Source organism: Nipponia nippon, unplaced genomic scaffold (genome assembly GCF_047370975.1).
Source record: "Nipponia nippon isolate SJK-2023a ecotype South Korea unplaced genomic scaffold, ASM4737097v1 scaffold_2, whole genome shotgun sequence".
In the NCBI taxonomy this organism is placed as follows: domain Eukaryota; kingdom Metazoa; phylum Chordata; class Aves; order Pelecaniformes; family Threskiornithidae; genus Nipponia; species Nipponia nippon.
The window spans coordinates 59,822,660-59,846,903 of NW_028262336.1; the positions used below are offsets into that span (position 1 = coordinate 59,822,660).

The following is a 24,244-nucleotide window of genomic DNA, read 5'->3' on the forward strand; positions in this document are numbered from 1 at the left end:
TAAAAGTTACAGTTTAGTAAGTTTTCCTTTGAAAATCACCTTTGATTTTTTCAGGATGGCTATTTGACAGTACACTTGTATTCAGAAAATCTTGGAAGTGTGGTTAATAATAAATTGAATGGTGAAGTTGCTCATATTCTTTGCTTTGTCGAAGAGTCTGTTTGAGACGGCCTGGCCGGCACACAACGGATGCAGTATAGGTCTCAGTACAGAGCTAGCACCTTTTGAAGTAAACTCGGAGGCTGTGGCCTCAGGAGCTGTGTCTTTGCAAACATCAGATCTGCTTGAAGCACATTAATTTGCTAGATATTTCAATTTCTACTTCTCCAAATAGGAAAAAATGGATACCATGTTTTATAGGTGCACTCACTAAGTAGTAAAAAGATAACCTGTGCTGCAAAATTGCTCATGTTTTCAAATAGCATTATTTCCTCAGCCCTATTTATACTATGTACGTTGTGATGCAAGAGGGACTTTCCTTTTCATTAATATTAACATGTTATTATAATGTCTTTTATAGGAACCTGAAAAACAAAAGGGAAAAGTTATACCAGAAAAACCTGAAAATGAAATAGTCCAAGTAAAACAGAAAACTAAAAAACTGCTAACAAGTATCAAGAAAGAAATCCCTGTAGATGTGAAAACTAGGTAAGCATAACAAAGGCTGTTTAGTAGAGAAGGCATCGTGCTTGAAGGGAAGATGGATTGATAAAAATCTGTGTATTCAACTGTTGTGGCTGCCAGTCTGGCTAATGCCAACAGCAGATACCTTTAAGCAGCTTCCTCTTCCTTGCCGACATCAGGGAATATCTGAAGCTTGTAAATAATAAATTATTTAATGGGAATACAGTGCATAAGTGGGAGCTAAATCCAGAGAAGAAAATCAGGTTAAGCGATGTTAAGCTTTTTGTAACAGGTATCACATACACAAAATAGGGTTCATGTTTCTACAGGAGCTTCTAGTGGCAGCACAGTAAGCCAGCACTAACGTGAGTGCCTTTAGTTACTCTGGGTGAAATTATAGCCATGCAATTTCCTTTTTTGTATCACAGAGTTACATCAGTCTTGGGTATGTTATTAAAGGAGGCGGCTGCTGCTGCCAGTCCCTTTCCCTTACTGGCAGGTGGTTGATTGCAGGTGATAGAAAGGGGGAAAATGAAGAACTTACTTATCTATTAATCGATCTGTCTACTGTCTTACTGTATCTAGTTGATTCTGAAATAGCATTCTGCAATTCTGCCATCAGATCGGTATCCAAGTGCCACAAAAGTAAGCCTTACCAAACTGAGGCACGGTACACTGGCTTGTGTTTTCCCTGTTGCTGTAATTAATACTAGACTAACTGGGATTAGTAGTTAGTATAAATTAATTTCCTTCAAAATATTTCTGAAAACATTGCCTCGCAAAATCTCCTCCTTATTTATTCTTACCGTTACCTACTTCCCTTTATCACATAAATCACAAGTTCATTACATGTGACAGTATTCAAAGGCCACGGTGAGAGCTGGTTTGGAATTCTTCTGCAAGAAATGGGTAAAATAGTTCCTGCCTAGAAAGTCTGAGAGACGTAATCAAATAGCTGGAGAAAAAGAACAATATATAGCCAATTGAAATCGGTGCTGAGTTTGAATAGTTTTATGTCATCGACTCAAAGATGATCCTGTACATTCAGGGCAATAGCATATCGGGAGCGTGTGATCTAACAAGAGTGTGTGGGGGCAGAGTAGGAAAACAGCAGTTGCCATCTCTTGTTGCCTCTGTATAATCAAGCAGGTTTTGTAATCCTGGAGCTCCAGGATGAAAGCGGCTCCTGGAGGGGGAGTGAGCCCTAATAAACGTGTGGAGCAGTGTGGGTAGAAAATGAGCCACGGCTAGGAAGGTGGAGTTGCATATAGGAGAAATACAAAACTCTGCTTATGAATAGCTTTGAAGATGAGCACAAGTTTGACATAAAAAAGCCACAGGAGACCAGTCTTTTGTAAGAAAGACGGTATGACGCGCATATATATGTGTGTGTGTATATATACGTGTGTATGTGTGTGTGTGTATATATACATATATATGTATATATAAAAAAATCTCCTCTTCAGCACTTCAGAGAGCTTAAAAATAAATGGATCTCTGTTTTCATTTAGTTCCTTGGAATTGTCTTATACTCCCCCGCTGGAAAACAAGCAGCGCAAAACCTTTCCATCCAAGATATCTACACAGCACCTTTTGACGAATGGGTCTAAATCAAGAAACCTCCCCAAAACAAGAGGTAGTGTGAGGCTGTTTTTTATAAATACCTCAGGAGTTTTAGTCGGTTGTTTGGTTGTTTGTAACCCCTCTTGAGTGCTTAATGCTAAGTCTGGTGTGAGAAGAAAGCTGTTCAGTTTACTATCCACAGGCGTGGTTTTCTTCTTTTGTTTTAATAGGTCCAAACAGTAAGTTAATGGAGAGCAGGCCATCAGTGTTAGCAAAATTTCTCCCCAGTGGTTCTGGACAGGAGCTAGGAAACACCAGCAGCTCAGAAGGGGAAAAGGATTCTCCACCACCAGAGTGGGACTCTGTGCCTCTTCACAAAGCTGGCAGCTGTAAGTAACTGCTAGAGGATGACAGAATTAGTCTTCTGCATTGAACATCCGTAGGTAGGCTTGGTCTCTTTATAGATCTTCCTATCTTTTTTTCCCTCCATAGTTGTGCTCCCGTTTTCCGCTGTAGGCCCCATTGACAGCGTCTGGTACAATTTGGGAGGTTTGAAAACTGCGTGGGCAGAACGTGGGCCATTCCGCAGTTCTTCAGTGATGAACAGGATTCAGAAGCTGCTGGGGAAATTGAGGAAATGAGAATTACCATTCGAAAACAAAATGTATTTTCTACAGCAGATGGGGTTTTGCTTGGTCAAATCTGCTGCAGCCAAAGTTGGAACTAATTACGCCATTGTCCTTGAGAGGAAACACTGAAAACGCCTTAACGCAGTGGTTAGCGTGGGGCACTATTATAAGCTTTTTGGTTGCGTTGTCAAGTCCCTTGTGTGGGAACCGAATCACCTTCCTCTTGGTTGCATGCAAATACAGTCATCCCTCTCCACAGCGCCCACTTAGAAAGGTTCTTTCTTCTGTACAGACCTGTACAGATCACTTGGTGCTTTTATTGCAATACAATCTCTCTGAAAATAGGCAGTAAACCTGAACAGCGATAGGTGAATACAGAGGAGAAGCTACTTCGATGGCTGGAAACAGCCTTTGTCATAATTCCGCAATTTGAACAGAAAGGATAGCAAAAGTTTGAGAAGCCTTTCTTTTAAAGTGAATACCACAGGAAAGCGTTTTGTGTTTCTCTTTGTAGCTACGGACAACCTTTACAAACTCTCTCTACAAACCCTGAACGCAGATGCTTTCCTGAAACAGCGACAGCCCTCGCCGACGCCCGCCTCTCCATCTCCTCCTCCGCCTCCCACATCTTTAGCTTTTGGGCCACGAGGAGGCACTTATAGCAGCATTGTCAACAGCAGCTGCACCAAGTGAGTTCACGGCTGCACCTCCTACTGATTTCCCGAGCACAGAACACTTGTGGAACCCCTGCACTTCGTACGGCGCATCTCCCTTTTCTCAGACCCGTTTCCTCTTCCCATGGAAACTGCGGTTTTGCAGACCTTGCTGTGCATATCTTATCATGCTATTCATACTTTTCTGGGGTTTCTTGCGACTTGGTAGATTGGAAAAATGTGCAATCACATGAACTGTTCAGCTGTTGTTAACATTTTCGTGAATGCTAGCTTAAACTGCTGGGTTTTTTTAATCAAACTGCCGAAGTCCAAAACCTTACTCTTGTTTTCTTTTTTTTTTCTTTTTTTTTTTTCTCCTTTAAGTGAAACAAAAAGCAAGCAGCCTAATGGTACCAAACATAAGCTGGCAAAGGCAGCTTCTCTTCCAGGCAGGAATGGCAACCCCACTTTTGCTGCTGTAGCTGCAGGTTATGACAAGAGCCCAGGTACTAGAACCAGTTTGGAGTTCTAAATATTTCTGAATACTTCCCAAATATTCTGCTATTTTGGGGGGGTTTTGTTTGTTTTTGGTTTTGTTTTGTTTTTTAATTAATTTTATGTACATATTCTTGCAGGTGGCAGTGGTTTACCAAAGGTTTCTCCAAGCAAGACAGATGTTTCCAGCAATATCAGCATTTCCCACACAGTTGTTGACAGTGACGGCTCTGACAGGTAATTAATTTTTATATTCTCTAGGCAAATACCTAGGCTCCTAGAAAAGAAGATTGTAAGCTGTTAATGGCATTTTGAAGGTAGTGACAGAATTCATTCTCGTTCCTTTTTTTTTTTTTTTTTAACCTGTTTTTTAAAGTCTGGGCACAGCATCTCTCACCTTGCAAAAAAATTTAGAACTTAGGAGTGACTCAGAAGTAGAGAGGAGGATGTTCTGGATGTGATGGTGACTTTCTCCCCCACATTCTCAGTAACTCAACAATCTTGTGTTCCCCGGTCATCCAAACAATGAGAAATCAGCTTGGCTCTGTCAGTATTGAGGAGTGTGAACCAAGGTCACTTGAAATAAGTTTACAGGCAGAATATCTTGCTGTACAGCGGTATCTTTCATGCCCAGTTTTAACACTGAGACCAGAACTATCACTGGGCTTTGTGTTAGGAGGAGGAGCAGAATACAGCTGCACTCAGTCACGTTCCGCAAGGCACGCTGTCTTTTCTGACATGTTTTGGCAGTGCACGTCTGTCTCAGTTGTAAAAAGCAGTGCGTGTCTGATAACCTTTCTGGAATAGGAGAGAGACTTGAGTTCAAGTTTCAGTATGCAAAGGAATTGCTCTTCTCAGCAAAGCTTGTAGGTGGGGTTTTGGTTTGGTTTTGTAAATGTTTATCACTGGTTCCAGTTAACTCATCTGTATTTTCAAGAAGCTTGCCCACAAGCTACAGTGTGAGCATTTGTATCCCTTCTAAGTGGTTCTAAATTTTATCTGCTTGTCAAAAAAAATGCGTTACGGCTTGGACCCTATATGTGTTCTGAAAAACTGAGCAAAAGAGCTACTCAGGGTTTGTGTTGGAGCTCAGTCTGCAGATTAAAGAGCATTGTATCTAGAGCAGCGTGTTGCTCCAAAGTGGGCTTATTCACAGGAAAATGGTATTTCATTGAAATCTTTTGGGTTTTTTTTTTTAAAAAAAATGCCAATTTCCTACCTCTTGATCATCATTAAATATCTCTATATTATTATATATACATATGCATATACGTATGTACCTACACATACATTTGTACATGTGTATTTGTATATAGATTAGTAAGTCAATGTTGTTGATAGTACTGTATTAATGAGTTGTGTATTGCTTTCCCATTACTCCATAATATTTAGTTCGGGTTTGTGGAGTCCTATCAGCAATCCCAGCAGTCCCGACTTCACGCCTCTCAATTCATTCTCTGCATTTGGACATTCTTTTAACTTAACTGGAGGTGAGTTTTTGTTTTCAAATATTTTTCGCATTCAGCTACTGGTAAAGAAATGGTGTGTCTCCATTCCACTGGTCTAAGTTCAGGCACTGTTCCCATCCCTGCCCCCAAAAAGGATGACTACGTAGGAGAGCATGTTAAAAATTTGGTGGTGTATTCTGTGTTTCAGCCCAGAGTTAGTGGAAACTCTTAGAGCGTTTATTGGGCTGGAAATACATGTTTTTGGAGTTTCTTGGTTTCAGTAAAATTTCTTGATATTTGTTTTTGCCTTAGTCTTCCTCCCTTCCATCCCTCCCCCTGAAGCTTTACTGTAGGTCTCAAAAGTGTGCCACTGGGCCTGTGGTTTCCTGAACGCTTTACGCCTGCATAAAACCATTGCTCTACAAATGAGGCAATGGCCCATCCCTCGTGTTGCTTTCCTCTTGTGTTTTCCTCTAGCATTTGTATAGCTGCATGATGAGCTGATGCATACTAAAACCAGCCATTAATTCCTGTATTTAAATATTTAGGTAAACTTCCCATAAGTGACTGTTGAGATGGGCTTTGATGCAGGCAGGCTGTATTGTAGGGCATGGATGCTCTGCCTACTTACGGTAATTTGTATACCGTGTTTGGGGATGCGTGGTATTTTTTCAGTTGTCTGCAAAAGATGATAAGCAAAGCAAATTTCGTATGTGGCATTTGCAAAATGGATTGTATGTCTACTGAAAAAATGCTGTCTACTGAAAAAAACTGTGTGTCTGCTGAAAAATGCCGGGGGTCTGCAGTCAACAGCAGCTGCTGCTGTGGGGTTCTTTCATCTTCGTCGGCAACACTTGGCACCAGACATTGAGGGACTGCAGTAAGGTGCCCGAGATCAGGTCTGTGTGTGGGGACAAAGGCAAACCATGAGCAGCGGTGCTGCCCTCTCCTTCTCGTAGCAGAGATGGGGCCTGGGCTGGGGCACAGCCGGTGCCGCCTCCCGTACCAGGAGTTACCTGGGAAGGGAGTGCTGTCAAGGCAAACGAGCGCCGCGATTACAAGAGGCTCCTTCAGCCCTGTCGCTTACTCCACCTGCACTTAACTTGTTACGAGGAACTGCCAGGGCTCTCAGTATCGCTGTGCTTCGGCCCTGTTCCCTGTTTGCTTTCGGGTAAATAATACCAGGAACCAAAAAAATCCCATAGGCTGATTCTGAATTATACACAGTAAGCCTGTAACTCTTTTCCCCACTATAACCGTGATTCTAACTTTGTAGCCACTGACTGATGTAGGGCACATGAGATGAGATCTGTATTACTGCGTGACCCTTTTTTCATCTCAGTTCTTGCACTGCAGCAGGACCTGCTAGAAAAATATGGGAAATAACTATGAAGAGTATTGGTCTGCTGTGGCTCTTGGAAAAAGAGGAAGAGTAATTTACTCAGTTTTATTTCATTTCTTTTTTTAGAGGTTTTTAGCAAACTTGGTTTAGCTCGCTCTGCTTATGGGCAGGATGTTCAGAGAAACTGGAGTGAATTCAATAATGTTCCATCCTCCATCTGGGATCCTTCAGCTGCAGATTCTGTACCCTCCTGGCCAACAAGTTCCAGTTCCCCGACTCATACAACTGCAGTAAGTATTCAGTCCAAATACAGTGTTTTAGTATGGTTACCAACCCGTTCTGTATCTGCTATTCTCTCTAATTTCATTTGGAGGATTTTTAAATTTAGATGGAAAAAATCAACTGAAGAATAAAGGAAAAGGGAAGCTATACGTATTCGTCTTTCTGCGTAGTTAAGTTGACATGGCTGTTGGACAAAGAGTGATTAGTCTGCTCACTTGTGGATGATGAATCCACGTAGATTGCTTCACATACAAATATTTCTCACGAGAGCGTTTTGCAGCACTTACAAAAGTGTGTTCCATTCCCACGTGCTCCAGGATTGTGGAAAGAGCCGTTCTGCTCCTGTGCCATGGCCGGACACTGCCTCTGTCACTTCCAGTTTGATGGACAGTAGCAAAGTAGCCAATATGATAACTTCCAGACTTTGATTCTGCTTCCTGAATCCAGTGTTGCACCTACTTGTAAATTAACAAAAGGTCAAAAAAACTTATCTAAAAGACCTCAAATGTATTCTTTTCAGCTTAGAAAAAACACTACAGGTCTGAGGATAAGGTGAAGCCTTTAAACTGACTACTGACTTTGATGGAGGTCTTGAATATAGTCAAAGAAGAAAAAACAACTTTTGCACAGATCGTAGCACTGCTCTCTCTTCCTTGCGCCTCTCTATCTGTCAGAATAAAACTTACACCACAACAGCTGTCTTCAGTGCCAGCTGAAATCGTTCTTCATCTTGTCTTCTGAAAATGTTTTTGTAGTGAGTAAGAAGCAGTGTTTACTTCACCTGGTAGCAGTTCAGATGGAGTGGGGGAAGGCGGGGGGCAGGGGAAGCTGAAGGTCACACAGCTTCTTATAGACACACACACACTGATCCCGCCCTTGTCATGCGGTTACAACCGTAGCTGTCACCTCACTAAAACTAAGTATGGAGAGATTTTTGCTTTTTGGTCACACGGAGGGCAGATTTCTCAGCATTTGATGGAAGGAGGGATTGAGGACAACCCAAACAATCTCTCTAGCTCCTAACCTATTTCCTGGCCGCTTCTGAAAAATACCTGTAAGTGTGCTTCAGGAAGCGTCGAGACGGAAGCCAGACAAATGATACGGAAGAATTGTCAGTCTCTCCCTTCAAATACTTTGATTTGGGCAGGGGGGAAGCATTTTAAGAGCTTATTCAATAAGATCACTTAATAAAAAAGCAGCAGCAAACAGACCAAAATGTTCAAAGCCTTTGTAATGATCATGATATTTTCTTTTTCAAGTGCTTATGGTGAGCCAGAACAGGAAAATTTGGCTATTCCTGCCACTGAACCTCCTTGCTCTAAGTGCTAGATAAGAGAGCAGGTACCAGGCCAGGGCCCTGTCCTTTTCTCTTTTCTGGCACAAGAGCCAAAGCCATTCTTGCAAACACCACTTACATAGTGGCTTCTGTGTTACCCTCGTCTCTAGGGAGGTTTCTGGGGAGTTGATTTTGAGCATTCTCCTTCCTTCTTATTCTTTCTTTCCCATTTTCCCATGCAGAACCCTCTGCTTCTGTACTAAATAGCATTTGACTTCTGGCTCCTGTCTCCCCTCAGGCCTTGCTGCAATGCTGGTACTTCTTCCCAAGTTTCTTTCTAACCACAGTCCCTCACTCCTCCTTCCTCCGTTTCCCTGCCTGTAGTTCTGTCTGACGGCCACTTTCTACCTCCTTCCACCAGCCTTGAAAGGGAGCAGCAGTCTAATCGAAGGTACTCTTCTCTGCCACTCCTTTCCTGGTTGCTTCTACTTTCCCTATCAGCAATTGCCTTTCTATCAGGCTCTCCCAAATGTTTTTGGGACACGTAGGAATAGTTCCTGGCTCTTGCCTACAGGAGGAAATAGAGTGGACTTTTAGTGTGTTAGAGTTGGTATCTGAGCAGCAGAATGAGTGTTTCCTGCTGTAGGCTTAGTAGTCTAATGCTTGGATAGCTTAAATATAACCATTTAGTTATGTAACAGTAATAAACTGAGTTTGGCTCAGCTTCTCAGTGACGCTGGAGTGTCCTAATGACGTTGGCCTGGTTAACCCCTGAGGGCGCTCAAGACTCCTGTCCTACCTTCAGTATCGAAGTCTTTGAGGACCCTTTGGTAATGTGTTAGTGTCCAACCAATTTCAGGTATGATTAGACTGAGCATATCTTCTTCATTCCAGGGGAAAAAAAAAGAAAACTGACATGAAGACATTTTCAGAGTTTACCTTGTTTACTTTTCTAAAGGGATTTTTATTTTCATCTTCAGATGCAGGGTACACTGATACTGGGTAGCCTTTAGCGTGCATTATCTGAGGGCTGAGATCTTGGGAAAGGATGCCCTTTCTCCCCCCGGTAAATCCAAATATAAGGATGTTTGTACCTTACAGCACATACTCAACAAGTCCACTGCCTTTTGGATGTATCAAGTTTACTGTATATTTGCAAATTGAATTTACAGCATAGGTACATTAAATCTATTGGCGCTGAGGTATGTAGCGCATTAAGCCTACATGTAGCAGGTTCTGTGCTAATATTAGCATTCAAGTTATGCTAACCTTTCTCGTCTCCATCTTTGGCTGCTTCCGGGTATCACTTTCCACCACACCACGGGTTAGATTCCTCTGCTTGTTGCTTGCTACTGTTTGGCCTTTAATAAAAGGGTTGACAAAACCTGGGCCTTGGTCATTTCTGCATGTGTAGTCTAGGCTTGCTGTACCTGTCCTATGCACCCCAAATGCATTTGTGACGTATTGCAGCACACCTGCATCTGCACCATGACTGACTGTCAGGGACTTCCAGGTGGCTTGAGCCAGGACAGACTTACTGGAACTCCATGACAAATGGCCAGTTCTCCAATCCCCTCTCCCTTCATCTGGAGAAATTTTCAATGGGGGGGGGGAAGTATATACTGGCAATATGGGGAGGCACAGTGGGGCTGAACACAGGTAGGTTCATCCAAAATGTACAATTTATAACAGATATGTCTGAATACAAGGAGATAAGTTTGCAAACAGCCAAAGAAGGATCAAGGAATAGACTTTGCTGCTACCTTCCATTACAACTTGAATTTTGTTGTTTTTTGAGACTTGAACCATGTTTATCTACCTCATTCTAGCTAGTTTAATTAAGCTTGAGCTTTTTGGCCCTTGTGTGTTAAAGCCTGAATACTAGTAGTGCTTAAATTAGTCATGGTATGGGGATGTATGAGCTCAAATGAAAGCAGCTTAAAAGCCTGTAATGTAATTGCACTCTGCAGCCCATTCAGTTACCAGACGTGTTCAGTGATTGCTAGTAATGTGGTTCCTCTGGGCAAGCTCTAGTAAAGGGAGTTCAAAACTCCATGTTGCAGTGAAAACGGAAGGGGTTCCACAGCAGGCTTGCTGCTCCTCAGATAATTTTCTTTCGGGGGGGGCTGTAAACATGGTGAAAATAGAGGTTACTGAACTGCTACTTACCTGGCTCTGTCTTTACTGCAGTCGATCCTTGGCAACCCAAATGGCCTGTGGTCCACCACTCCATTCAGCAGTTCCATTTGGTCAAGTAATCTCAACAGTGGCCTTCCCTTCACCACTCCAACAAACACGTTGTCAGGCATTGATCTCATGGGTAGTGAAAACTCCTCCTCTGCTCCTCCTCCGCCTGCTGCTGCCACCGTTGCCAATCCCGCTGAAGACATGGGACAGACCTACAATCCTTGGAGAATCTGGAGCCCAACAATTGGAAGAAGAAGTTCAGATCCTTGGTCTAATTCACACTATCCTCACGAAAACTGAAGTTAAGCAAAAGGAAAGAACTCTTATCCAGGTCATGATACAATTCTGAACGCAAATTTTTGAAACATCATTTTCAGGCTGTTGCTGGTCATTGCTTCCCCCGCCCCCTCCCCCCGCCAGTCATGCTTTCCTCACTTGCTCCTTTTTAAAAGTCTCTCCTGCAATATGGTAGTGTGAGATTGCAGATAAGCTTGAAAGAGTCTGGGTGTGGCCACAAATCCCAACTACAGCTGAAGCCTGTAAATCCGAACAATTTCACTGGTTCCATATTTTACCATCTGCCATCTTTATTTAGGAAACAATTCGAACTATAAAATGGTCCCGGCATGCAATACTTTCATGAAAAGTACCGGTTTGGATTTTTAAATTTTTTCCAGTATTATCCTCCAAGTTCTAATTTAAAATCAAAAGGCACTTTGTGCTAAAATGCAGAGTATTTTTTTAAAATAAGGCTGTCTTTGTTAACACAGGTTCTAAGAATGTAAAAAAAAAAAAAACCAACAAAAAAACCAACACAAAACCTTAAGAGCAAAATGGCTGAATGTAAGAGCATTCTGTTGAGACTGTAATACACTGTCTGTGCTGTTTGTACATTTGTAAACCTGAATGCATTTTTAAGTTGAACTGAAATGCACACAGCCAAGACTTGTGGAACAAACAAGATACCTTGTGCATTTCTTACGGATACAACTTTGGGTTGTACTTTAAAATAAATGCTTTTTTTCAAGATCTGTCTGCTGTAATTCTGTTCTGCTATTTTCTAAACTTGTGCATGCATGAATCTACTTGGCAGTGGAAGCCTTCAGGCCAAAATCTACTGCGCGTAGGGCCTATATTAACAGAAACTTCACTGCAGATGAAACCTGGCTTCTCAACAGCGTGGGTCTGTATAGCAGTGGAGAATTAGAAATTGTTTTCAGGGTTACACAGTGCCACCCACTTGAAAATTTGCTGGATAGCAAAATGCTGGAAAAACGTCTACACTGTTGAAGTTTCCAAGTATCAGGCATAGTAGCAGCTGCTGCTGTTTATGCTATGCCCATACCTTTGTAACACTGTTCTTGCATAGGTTGGAACAAGAACTTCACTATTTTTAGATATGATTTATCTGTCCCTTTAAGGTGCCAGTTTCCCTTCATTAACAGTAAGGCAAGCCCCAGTGACTACATATATTCATCTGACCTAAAGCCAGGTAAAAATGAACCCTTCCATTACAAGAAAGTATTAACAGACACTAGCAACATAAATTTGCTTATGACTCAGTGGCACTGCCTAAGATTTAGAGCAGCACATTTTTATCAGAATCCATCCTTTAAAAGAGTAAGAACTCTATATTTTAGTTAAAACCTTTATGCTACAAGGAATGTCATATGCAACGAAATATGAGGGTTAAACAGATAATTGAGACTTAAGTGACCACTTTGCCAGCTTGCATTAGGTAAACAAAATCTCTGCAACTGTCAGATTGCCGGTTTCTTGCTGCCACCAGCAGAAGCTTGAAGATACAGATCTCTGAAAGGGGAACTTGCTGGAACTCCTTTGTTGTTAAAATTTGGGTATTTCTAGAACCAGGCAAGGTCATGAAATGTTCAACTTGGATTTGTATGCAATTTCCTTCTGAGTAACTGAGCAAACAAGTCTCGTACTGCATGCAAAATACAAGACAGTAGTTAAGCTACTGACATGCCAGGGCCTGCTTCTCCATACATGGAACTTGGGACAATAACTAGCAGTAACTTCAAGGTGAAAGAAGCTGCTTAAGTTAATGTGTCATCTCTTTTTCCCAGCAGGTGTTTATATTAGAATTGATTCCATGGAGGATAGAAGCAGAAATGAATTCTGAGATCCTACAAGTCCTCAGTGGTTTAAGCAGTTGTGAGGACAGGAAAAAATTTATGCTTTAAAAACATTTCCCTTTGAACAAGACAAGGCAACACACAAGTAATTCAGACTTTCCCCCAAAGTGTGAGCCATTCCCTTGTGTTATGCAAATAACCTCTGCTGCCTTTGGAACAGTCTCAGTTCTTGCTTGTGAAGAGTTTCCTCTTGAGCACCACTTAAATATTACTTAAATTCCAGGGGTGAAACAACCCGAACTATCAAGATCTTTGACACACAGTTTTCAGTTTCCCAAGAAAGGAAAAAGCGTGTGCTTCTCCCCAGATTTATAAGGAAAATGTCCTAAAGACTTCCTACTTCTGAGTGAGTGTCCTATCTTCCTTCCCTCTACTCCAAGGTTATTTTGGAGAGCGCCTTCGCTCTGTTCTGCCTAGTTAAAGAAAGAAAGCAAAAGAGCTGCTTAAAAAGAAGTCCTAACTGTAATTTACAGAATTTAGGTGAAATAAAATCTGGGCAAAAGTCACTCTTTATGTGCATTGACAACATTTTTTAAATTGCTGAAAACTGGGTAGGAGTGGTGTGTGATGAGCCAGAAGCATCCACAAACATCACAGGATAACAGAGAGTACAGACCTCATTATAAGAGGTAAAAATAAAAGAGCATGAGGTTTTGGCAAAGCACATGTAAAGTCTTATATAAAAAAATTAAATGAGGTTGAAAATGTTGCAGCCTGCTGGAAGGACAGCTTAAGATGATAAAAGAACACGGGGAGAAGTAACATCAAAAGCTTGGAAGCAAGTGTGGACTCTGTTTTCAAAAGCAGAATGAACAAGAGTGAAGCTCAGATCACGAGGGAAGTTCCTTCTCGAGTAGAGAGACCAGAGGAAAAAACAGCTTGAAGTGCTCGGAAGACAGGCTGCCCTGGAAGCAGGGAGCTCACAGCCCTTCTGATAATTTGAAAATATTTCTTCAGATTAGCATCAGGGCCAAACTACCATGAGTCAGCTCTTCTCTTCCAGGCCTGGAAGCTACCAGGAATACAAAGTTCCCAGCAAGGAAGAGAACTAATTACTGTTAATTTTAATAATTATTTTGGTGCTCTAAAAGGGCAGTTCTATTCTGCCCACTCTAACACATAAACGTTAAAAGCCTGAAAAGTTTCTGGTCTGTTTTTAAAACCAGAAAGCCTCAAGTATGTAAGTATGGCCCTAACGTGTGAAATCAGTTTAATTAGCACAAGCTCTATTTCAAAAAGCCCTTGAAAAGACATTAGAGATTTTGGTTAAGTATAAGGCCATATCAGAACAGGATATAAAATTCCAGTCAAAGGACAATTAGTGTTTATTTCATGGATACAGACACTTGGAATGACCCAACATACCAACGAGCAGGTCTGGGCCTAGCCCTGGCCACAGCTCTGCCAGCAGCAGTAGGTACCGTAGCTTGGCCACTGCCCTGCGAGACAACTGCCAAACTGGGGAAAACTCTAGGATGACGTAGGATGCAGAATATGAGTAAAGAGCAGAGTCTCAACACTGGAGCATCACGGTCAGATCCTACCAAAGTTGTCCACTGGACTCTAGCTGACTATGAACTGTCTGCCCAACCCAATGAGAGGCAAAATTGAGAGTGCACAAGTGTTTACCTTCATGGGGTAAGAAGCTATCTTTCACCTGGAGTGGTATTTTACACTAAATATAGTTTGACTTTGCCTTGTCTGTTTTCCCAGCCTGTCATTATGAGCAAGTTTTCTAAGCTTCAGTGTTTCGGCCTCATGAAACAATGACGACTTCAGCTCACGATGAGTCAGTTGGTTAGAAGGGAGCCACACGCTGGGATTGGAAGTAACCCAGCTTCTACTGTACAATTGCTGCAACTGGAAGAGCATTCAGCCACCTCATTTTAAACAAGTTCTGCTTCAAAACCGAGTCTTTTGCCCAGTGCCTATTTTCATCTAATGCCAGTCAAGGATGGACTTTTTATGTTCAACCAGTGCTTTATTCACATCAATATTAAAGCAGTCTTCAGGATGACGGGATCAGCATGCTCTTCAGCAGCCCTCTGAATGCAACTACTAGTTCGCTACTTAGATGCTGTGTGATCTAGCAGTGAGTGGAGCATGACTTTTTTATTTATAACAAAGAAGAAATCAAATAACCAGAAAGCAAAAAGACACAAGCATCTGCAGGAGTCAGAGAAAATATAATGAAGTGCTAGCCTAAACTCTGGGGGGGTTAATAAAAATTGAGAGTCTTAAGAGGCAATGCAAACCCTACTATCACTATATTTGCTGGGATATAAGGACTGTCCTGAACAAAACTTTTTTTTTTTTTTTCTCTTCACAGAACTGTGTAAAGGTAGCTGCTCAGACCCAAAAACATCAGTTGACCTCAAACAGCAGATCACATAGCCCCAAGAGAAATGCACAAAGTGGGAAGAAGTGTCAAGTAAGATATTATGGCCACTTCCTAAGGAAACCCCCTCAAGGTGGGTTTTTTTGAGTTAGGATCACCAAATCGTGGTCCTTCAGGAAGCACCCTATATCTGAGACCTGACTTCACTCTCTATCTGCCTACTGCGAAGCAAATGTTTGAGTCAGAGTGTCATTAACACTGGATAGTGTGGGATCTTTGGGCGGGTATGCTCAGTTTCTCCCGAAGCTTTACAAGATGACACTCAAGTAGTCTGTGAGTGGCCGCAAGAATTGAGTAGGATGTTCTAGCACTGTGATAACAGGATTCACATGGGATACACACCAGAGAGTACTTACAGGAGGTGAAGCAAACAGACTGTCCTGGTGTCCAAGCCGGACTCTCTTGAAAGCTGTGAAAGTTACTTTGCAGTAACTTAATTGCAGTTCAGTTACTTGTCCTAACAAACAAGACAGGGGATCTGGAGTCTGGCATCCTACAAGAGACAAAAGGTATTGGCTGGGGAGGGTGCAGGGGGTGGGGGGGGGGGAAGAGAAACCTCTAGGAAGGAGGTACAGGCTGTCCATTTTATAATTCTGGGGCTAATAAAATATTCCCAAAGAAAAAAAAAATATTGGCTATTCTGGAAAGTTGCCTGGATGTTTTTTGGTATGGGTCCATGGCAGGAGGAACTCACTTGTGGTGTTTTGGCTTAGTTACAAGGAACTTACTGGGAAGCAAGTGAACCAGGAAAGCAAGCACTTGGAGCGGCTTCTGCCTCGCCCAGTGTCACTCACTGGCCCATTCTGGAGTTATTTTCAGGGAAGACAATACTCACTGGAGAGAGGACGTTAACCTGCTTTATAGCAATGTAAAAGACAACAGAAGCTAGGGAGGATGGCTCGCTGCCTCTCAAGAGGGAAACAAGCTGGAATCAGACAAGAGACTAAAATGCTCCTTGGTATGCTCCTTGGTATGCCCCTTGGTATGCTCCTTCACTGGATCTTGCTGGCTTTCTGGAAGAGGAAAGGACTTTCAGCCCCTTCAGCTTTACATCGCCCATCCTCCTGTATAGCCTGTCCTTAGCAGTCAAGATAGTTACCAGCAAAATTCTGCCAACATTGAAGAGTTTGGCAACAAAGAATGAAGAAAGTCCCTAAAAACTACGCAACAGTCTACATTAAACGGGTATGACTCAGCTTACAGCTTGCAGGGAAATTCCTGTTGTGCTGTATAAACAAGGAATCTTTTTGGACAACAGTAATTTCAAGGAATATTCACTTATGTTCATTTCAAACCAGCAACACAGAAGTTTCTTCCTGTAAGCTTCTGATGCAGGTCTAACTGCCAAACCTTGCTGACATTTACCTACCTCTCACATTCTATTCTGTGGCTGAAGACTCAGCCTCCAATTCAAGGAAGGGGTACGGGGTAAAAATCAACAGAGCTTAAGAAAACATCAGTAATGCCTTAATGCTTCAGTTGAGCTAAGCAAAGGTCATGGCAGAATGGAGTATCTTAATACTTTGAAATACTGAGGGGGCGGGGGGAAAGACACAAGGAATAAAACAGTTTAGCTACATTTAGAAAGTTAGTCGCAAATTCAGATTTCATGTACATGCGAGGAAGGGAGGGAGGAAAGGCAGGATAAAAGAGGTTCCTTTCTTTGAAGCAGCTGAACTCAACAGTCTAAAGAAATGCTCCAAAATGGTAACTCATCACAGCTCAAAACAGAAAGCAAACATCCATGCTACGACAAGTGGCACACAGAATGTCTCACTGTTACGCAGAGCTTAATCTCAGATGTGCAAATGTGGGACCTGGGCACTGGCCATGAGTTGAACCCAGGGTTCCAGGCACGTGGAATGAGCATGAGGCACACTGTGTGCTGACTTAGTGCCCTTGCATTGATCAACTGCATGCAAAGATCTATATGATGCAGTTATTAGAACAATAGAAACTGAATATTGCTGAAGTCAGCAGGTTCGGCACCAGAGGGCTTCAGAAAATGGACAGTATTTAACTGTGTTGGCTTTGTTTTTAAAGAGCCTCCTTGTGAAAAGTCACTGATGTGGTCTATACAGCGATATTAACCCATGGGGAAAAAAAAAAAAAAAATCCCTTTTTCTTTCAGGAATTCTGATTAAATCAGCAAACTGGAAAACACTTCCCCTAACTCAATAAATTTGAGTAATGCAATTTCCTCTCGGCACAGCGAAGATTAAGAGTCCTACTATTTAGATAAACAGCACCCCTCTGTGGCTACAAACAGCATTCGGGCCATCACAGCAGCGTCAGCTGGCCTTAAAATTTCCTCTGATTTTTCCTGAGACCTTGAAAAAAAATCTCAGCTATAATCTCAGTAGTAGCGTTTGTCTTTAATGAGATGTACATTGTGAAAATTAACACTATTTTCCCCACCGCCAGCCTATACAGCTATCATTCCTCAGCAGTAACATGTCAAAAATCCTAAACCAAGAGGAACTGGGAAGTTCTTGCAGTTCAATGGTGAAAGTCCACAAATCGGGGCACACTTAGTCATATCAGACTTTTACTTCTCTTCAAGCATAGTATCACGACATGCCAGACAAGCCTACTGCAATCAAACTATTTATTGCCTACATTTATTTTAATATTTCTTTCATCAAAACTTTTCTTTCTTTCCCCTTCTACATGCTTTCAGTCTCTTTTCTTCTATATCTGCTCACCAAACAAAATTATTTCCCTGATATTGAATCCTTTTAACCTGTACATGTTCAAGAAACTCAGCTCCTCCAATTCGCACAGAACTTTTTTACAACTCATTTCTACACCCCTACTTGAGGAATTTTATGCAGTTATTTCGTATTTTTGTTCAAATCCCCAACACATTGGTTTCTGCCCTCCCCCCCTCGCAGTCTTTCAGTACAATTTATCCTTGTGAAAGACCTTTGCTGAGCTTTTTCCCAGGGCTCTGCGTTCTCTCCCCTCCGAGTATTTCAGGTCTTATTGTTTGTTCTGTCCCGCTAACTAGTTTCAATACCAAAGCCGTGCTGCTGCCCTGCTCTCCTCCAGGTTGTATTGGGAGCCTTGTGGAAGATGTTGCATTTGAGGAGTTGGTGATCTTGGACAAGCCATGTGTGCCCTGCTGGCCTCCTACTTCAAGCCTGAGAAGCCCATAGGTTAGCACGAGTAACCGCTGTATAACCCCACGTATGCAGCACTGTAAGGGGACGTGCTGGAATGTCCTGCGCCCGCCGGTGCTGTGCTCTGGTGAACATCATGAAAGAGAGAACAGGACACTCCTACCTGTCAGGAGGAGATAAATGGATTTGTTCCTTACGCAAGACAAAAGGCACCATGGTGCGGGAGGGGACCTGCACAGCCTGCAGTGGGAATCCATCTGGGGTCTGTACGATGCTGCAGGAAAGCAGGGTTCCCAGCACCTGACGGGACATGAGATTTACTTGCTATCTATATTCCTCTTATTAAAATGGCAATGATGTTCTTTGTTACACTATTTGCCATCGGGCCTTTCTTCCCGAGATGCAGAAGAGCCTCATGCCTCACCCATGAAGAACACAGGTCACCATAGGTCACTTATATCAAGACTCATTAATAAATATTGATTAAAGAGCAAATGTTTTAAAGCAAAACCCACCCTCAGTCTAAGCACCATCAAAGCTTCTGCCCTTCTAAGTACCACTTTTCTACTCACCTTTAGCCCTGACGCCAGACTTAGCTCTTCAATGACCAAATGTCGGCATTAACACAGCGCCCTGCACCTGCCAGACACTGCAGTGGCACCCCAGTACTAATACTGGGAATGACCCTGAACCACCCCTGCGTGCCCTCACATGGTCCTTCTCAGTCTCTGCAAGTACAGACCTTGGGCTGCACCATGGGGAGAGTAAGTGGCGGGACCAGAACAGCAGCTGACTCCCCTGCTCTCAGTCTTTTGAAACTACTATGAGTTCAAAAGTTTTCCGTCCTTGGAAAAGCTGCCCACTTTTTCAGTAACGCTATTCAGCAGCTCTGTATTCTTTAAATAACTATCAATCTTGCTTTACAATATGAAAACAAGAATTATGATCAGATTACTGTCTGTCTAGATCCATAGTCTGACAGTAGACAAGAATGTATCTATAAAATGCAAAAAAAACCCCAAAACCAGCTACAGTTTATTGACAAGCCATCAACTTTCTAGTTAACTACATCCACCATAAAGACAAACTCACATCATAGGTTAATTCAGGTACTCCATGCACAAACCTGCATAAACCCCATAATCCTCATTCTCTGAGGACTCAAACAATAAGAGCCCAAAAAGAAATAAAGAAATGAATACCCAGAGAAGGGGAAGTAGAGATGATGTGACACAATGGAAAGCACCATAATGGCACTTACCTAAATCGATTCAGAGCTAACACTTCCGGCACAGACACTTCCAAAAATGCAAGTCATAAAAAAATTGTACAAATACACTTGGAAATCCCACGTTATGTTTACTCTGTCCTTTCACAGTTACAAGGTAGAAGCCACTGTCAAAGACAGGACATGAGGCTGGGCTGGTTTTTCCTATGACCAAGTACAGACATTTTGGGTTGGTAAGCCTTCGATCTATCTGGCTGCCCAATCTTACCTATTAACTGCCCATTTAATTAAGTAATTCTCAAGACACCTAGAACTACTTCTGTGCCTGCCCAAGCAGAACCCAGAAAATGAGCGTTTCTCTGGCCCCCGGGGAGCCCCACCAGTATGTGTGTTCCTGGAGCAGACAAAACACCAGCAGGACAGCACTGCTCATGAAAGGTAAGCCTAACTGCAAGAACCCTGTACCCACGGAACATTTGGGCTGTGGAATTACAAACAAGAGGCTGTTTCTTGCATTCACCCCAAACCGTGAAAAACAGGTAGCTAACCTAGGTTAAGTTCACTCCAGCAAACAGTTTGCAACTGGAGATGCCCCATGGCACTCGGCCTGCCTGCCTCAGTGACAACCCCTCCTGGTGAGATGAGAAATCACTTTCCCGTCTCTCCACTCAGAAAAATCCCCACCGAGTTCCCACGACCTAAACCAGCAGCACTTTACCACCTTACTGGAAAGGGCCATGCTGGATAACAACTCATGCACTGAAAAAGCCATCCGGTGCTTTTGGAGTTGTCTTCCAAGGATGACTGGGGGAAAGGGAGAGAGGTACAGAAGAGAAAAAGAAGAGCTCAGCTTCCAGCATCCTGCGCAACCAGGTGCTGCGGTGGAGCTGCAAGAAGGATCCAGAGGGGAAGAGCGGTGCATGCTGGTGACTGGGTTCCTTGGGACTGCAAAGCAACAGAGAGCAGAGGGTGCAGGCAGCAAATGAGGCCCTTGTCCACAAGCTGTGTTACTTAACTGGGTGTGCCAAATGCAGCTGGGGTAAGGCTGTGGCTGTGCCTGCAAGGCTAGAGGTACAAAGCCCTGTCTCTTCTCCCAGCACTGGGGTGGCAGAAGGAAGCCCAGGCTGAGGTGAGTCTCAACAATAAACTTCCTCATTAGCAATTCCCAATATAGAAAGCCTCAGGAAGCTCAACACCACATCAGGCAACAAAGACACCTACAAGTTAGGCAAGCTATGGGTGGCAAGCATCCTTTGTAGATTTAGTCAAAGTGGCTCTTCCAAAGCTTTGCTGACGGCAGCAGTGGAGCCAGAATCTGTAACGTGTAACTCACTGCAGAACCAGCACACACAGCTGAGGATGAAATGTGGGTTTTGTGTGCCGAGTCAGCCCAAATTACAGTACAGAACCAATACAGATACACATAGTAAAAACAAACATTGGCCATCTTCCTTTTTTGCTCATGAGGGAAGAAGGCGGGACAAACAAATCTTCCATCCTCCTTTGATGTGTCTTCCTCTTCCCCTTCGTAACATCTGATAGTTCTCATTTCCCTGTGCTTTGCAGAGCATATTAAGACAAGTGTTCTCAAGTGCAGAGGTACAAACACCTGGAGCTGAGTCACACTAGCCTGACACAGGTGGAAAACATCCCACATCTTCTCTTTGCACCAGCTCCCAGGGGTAAAAGTTGCAATATCAGCTCTGCAGGCAGCCCCTGACACTGCTGCCATGGAAAAAGACAACTAAGGGGATGCCACTTTTCACAGTTACATGAATAACCCTGAATCAGAAAGTTCTGAGGTCAGAAAGAATTTATAGAAAAAAACAATTCAGAATGACTGTACACTATTATAGCTAACAAATGCTATTCAAGACCTGACAGGTGTCTCTCACACATCCAGGCTAGATCACCTCGGGTTTGTTACAAACCTGTAACATGAAAGACATTTTTACAGACATTTTCAAGCAGAGCATTTCTGTAATAGCAGGTAATCTCCAGGATTTCAACGTTAGATGCCGGAGCCATCATCTGCCCAATACCAACATCAACCAGTGGCAATTTAATAAATGTCTTGAAATACCTAAAAAAAGAGCAAATTATTTCAATCTTGCTTTTCAGGTCTTCTCAAATCTGCACTATTTGCAAACAGCAGTATTTCAAGATATGGCTACAGTTTAAGCAATTTGTAGTCAAGTATTAAAAGCACTTAGCTACCTTTCCTTCATATAAACATGTTCTATATTTTATGAACTCTAAAGATCAACTTGCCTCTATTTCAAAATGGAAATTGCAGGAGTCGCCAAGACGCCGAGTCAACAGAAATCTAAGAGAGAAGCAGTTACCCGACTATGATTTTTAGGAAGTTTCATTTAAGCGCAGGCTCTATCAAATACTACAACAGGATTCACAACCCTGCTGGATTACAGCACGCTACATTACTAACGTGTTTTTTTCTAAAACAGATGGCGATGGACCGGGGAGGGGACAGTCCGCACCGACGAGCGCGCCTTGCTTCTGAGGAGCGCCAATTGGGACTCACACGTATGGGACGGGGGCTTGACAACACCCGGCCGCAGGGATCGGCCAGGCTGCTCCTTTGCGAGCGGCCTCCCTCACCGCTGCCCTCCCCGAAAGGCAGGCGGCAGCCGGCGCTGCGGGTCCCTGCACCGGCTCTACCAACCGCCACCGCGGCCCAGCCGGGTATTGGTTACCGCGCCACCTGCCCGAGGCTGCCTCCCGCTCAGCCCTGGGCCCGTTGGGTCTCTCCCGCCGCCAGCCCCACCTGAGGGAACTTCCTTCCCCCGCCCGGCTTCGGCCTCCTCGGGCGGGGACTGCGGAGCGGCCCCGGTGCCGGGGTCCGCCCCGCGGCTGCCGGGAGAAGGCTGCCGTCAGGGCGCGCGAGGCGGCGGCCGTTGGGGCAGGGGGGCTGGCGTGCGCCCTGCCCGCCCCCTTCTCACCGGCCGCCGCGCGGCGGGAGGGGGGCGGCGGGGCGGGAGGGGCTCTCGGGCCTCCTCGCCGAGGGGGGTGCGAGCCTGGCCGGGGCCGGCGGAGGAGCGGGGCGGGGCGGGGCGGGCCGGTTCGAAGGCCCCTGGCCCGGTAACGGCGCTTTTCGCTTCCCGTGTTGAGCGCCGCGGTGCTCCCGAGCCTCCCGCGGGTGCCTGCTCGCGCGCGGGTCCACAAGAGCTTTCTGTGGCCCTAGGGCCACTCCTGCCTATGATATATATATATAAAATACCTGCCGATGAGATAGATATATATATATATATTAAAAATACCTGCCAGGCCTCCCTGCTGCAGAAACTGCCAAGGCACAGTTTTAAAGGTCTGTGCTCCCCGTAAATCGTTTTGTTCTTGTTAATTACTCCTGCGCTTGTTACTGTTGTCCTGCACCGATGGCCAGCTAATTGCGTCATGAGTAAGTGGATAAGCTGCATCCAGCCTGACTTGATTTGAATCATTACGACTTGAGCAGTTTCTCTCTGCATCATACTGGGACGTAAGCGCAACTCACGTAAGGCCGAGGCAGCAGCGAGGTTTTTATTGATGCTTTGATGCGCATGTTGACAAAGCTTTATGAGCTTGTGTGAAGTAGCAGACGGAAGCAATTAAGCACATCGTAGTTACTAGAATCGGGGCTGATCCGCAGGTCATGTGGAGAAGTAACTGCTGGATATGCCAGTTCTGTATTCTTTATCATTAAAACTTTAATTTTAAATTAGATTGAAGATTTTCTAAAACTTCCCCCCTTTTTCCCCCACCATCCAGTTGGGACACACATCCAGGCTCCCTCCCAAAGGTTTGTGCCAGGAATCCCTGTGTGGTTTCCGCAGAAAAGGTTTCTAATGACCCTGATGGGAGCACTAAGCAAACAAAACCATTCCCATCCCAGATCGCCAATTTCAGCCACAGCGTAATTCGCTCGTATTCCAGACGATGCCCTTACCGTTGGCCGTTGTAATCTCTCACCTTTTAACTTTTCAACTTTATGAATAATGAAACGTTCAGTGAGCCTGATGGGCGGTGACAGACTCTGGGCCGAGTGGTCCAGTCTGGGGCTACTGGCCTTGGAGACACTGGGAAGGTTTCTCCAGCCTGGTCCCTCAGGTACAGTCAACAAGCCTAGTGATGTGGGGTTAGGTACAAAATCATACACGTAAGTAATAAACAGCACATTATCTCAAGTATTTTGACTGCAAAGACCAAAACTTTAGAATAAATGACATTAGGGGATGTACAGTACGTTCCTTATGCTGTAAAATCTGTAAAATCTAGATTTGCAGAACTTTACATTCAGAATATTTAGGGTATATGCACAAATACAATAGCCACCACAAAAAATAAGAACTTCTTGATGCAGAAGTCTGTGCAGAATACAGAAAACATCAGAAATTGTAGGACCCAACTGGCAAATAACATACAACTTAATATGGGCATGACTTAAGAAAAAAATGGGATGCTTGGCAGGGATGCCAGGCTCTTACAAACTGTTTTTTCATGCCATCAACTGGTCACATTGGACACTACTGAATGAAGTAGGACACAGCGCCGCATGTCACCATCATGCTGCAAAGGGAGTCAGTTGCAACGGGCGAAATATTTCATTAATTGGGAGCAGAACATTTTTTTCTGTTTCATTCAACGTTTGCCTGACATTTAAAATGACGTGAGAAAAAGAGGTTGCTGTTGAGTTAAGCTTTCCCATTCATAGCCTGAAAGTCTCGTCATTCATTAGGGAGAGCTACTGTAAACCCACATGCAGTCAGCAACAGTATATAGGTAGAAAATTTCTGAGGTGGGTCTTAGGAACGTTTAGAAATTCACAAACTGAAAAACGCTGA

At 43.6% G+C, this 24,244-nt stretch overlaps 1 protein-coding gene and 1 long non-coding RNA gene across 3 annotated transcripts in view; both read left to right on the plus strand.

The window, feature by feature from the left end:
- Window positions 1-11,526, plus strand: part of TMEM131 (transmembrane protein 131) — a 104,595-nt gene extending 93,069 nt beyond the window's left edge. Inside the window, exons 33-41 of one of the 2 annotated variants that reach the window (XM_087756787.1) lie at window positions 521-648; window positions 2,136-2,260; window positions 2,418-2,576; window positions 3,331-3,505; window positions 3,854-3,975; window positions 4,105-4,201; window positions 5,357-5,454; window positions 6,881-7,044; window positions 10,503-11,526. In XM_087756787.1, coding sequence (XP_087612913.1) covers window positions 521-648; window positions 2,136-2,260; window positions 2,418-2,576; window positions 3,331-3,505; window positions 3,854-3,975; window positions 4,105-4,201; window positions 5,357-5,454; window positions 6,881-7,044; window positions 10,503-10,799 — 1,365 coding nt within the window. In that variant the 3' untranslated portion in view covers window positions 10,800-11,526. Of the gene's footprint in view, window positions 1-520; window positions 649-2,135; window positions 2,261-2,417; window positions 2,577-2,651; window positions 2,852-3,330; window positions 3,506-3,853; window positions 3,976-4,104; window positions 4,202-5,356; window positions 5,455-6,880; window positions 7,045-10,502 lie in introns of those variants that run through there. The other variant, XR_015704613.1, reaches the window with a different exon arrangement.
- A 3,904-nt stretch (window positions 11,527-15,430) lies between these two features.
- LOC148055800 (uncharacterized) lies at window positions 15,431-18,411 on the plus strand. Its single transcript, XR_015704835.1, has 3 exons — window positions 15,431-15,562; window positions 15,767-16,238; window positions 18,105-18,411. It is a non-coding gene; the product is annotated as an uncharacterized LOC148055800 (long non-coding RNA).
- Window positions 18,412-24,244: the final 5,833 nt, after the last annotated feature.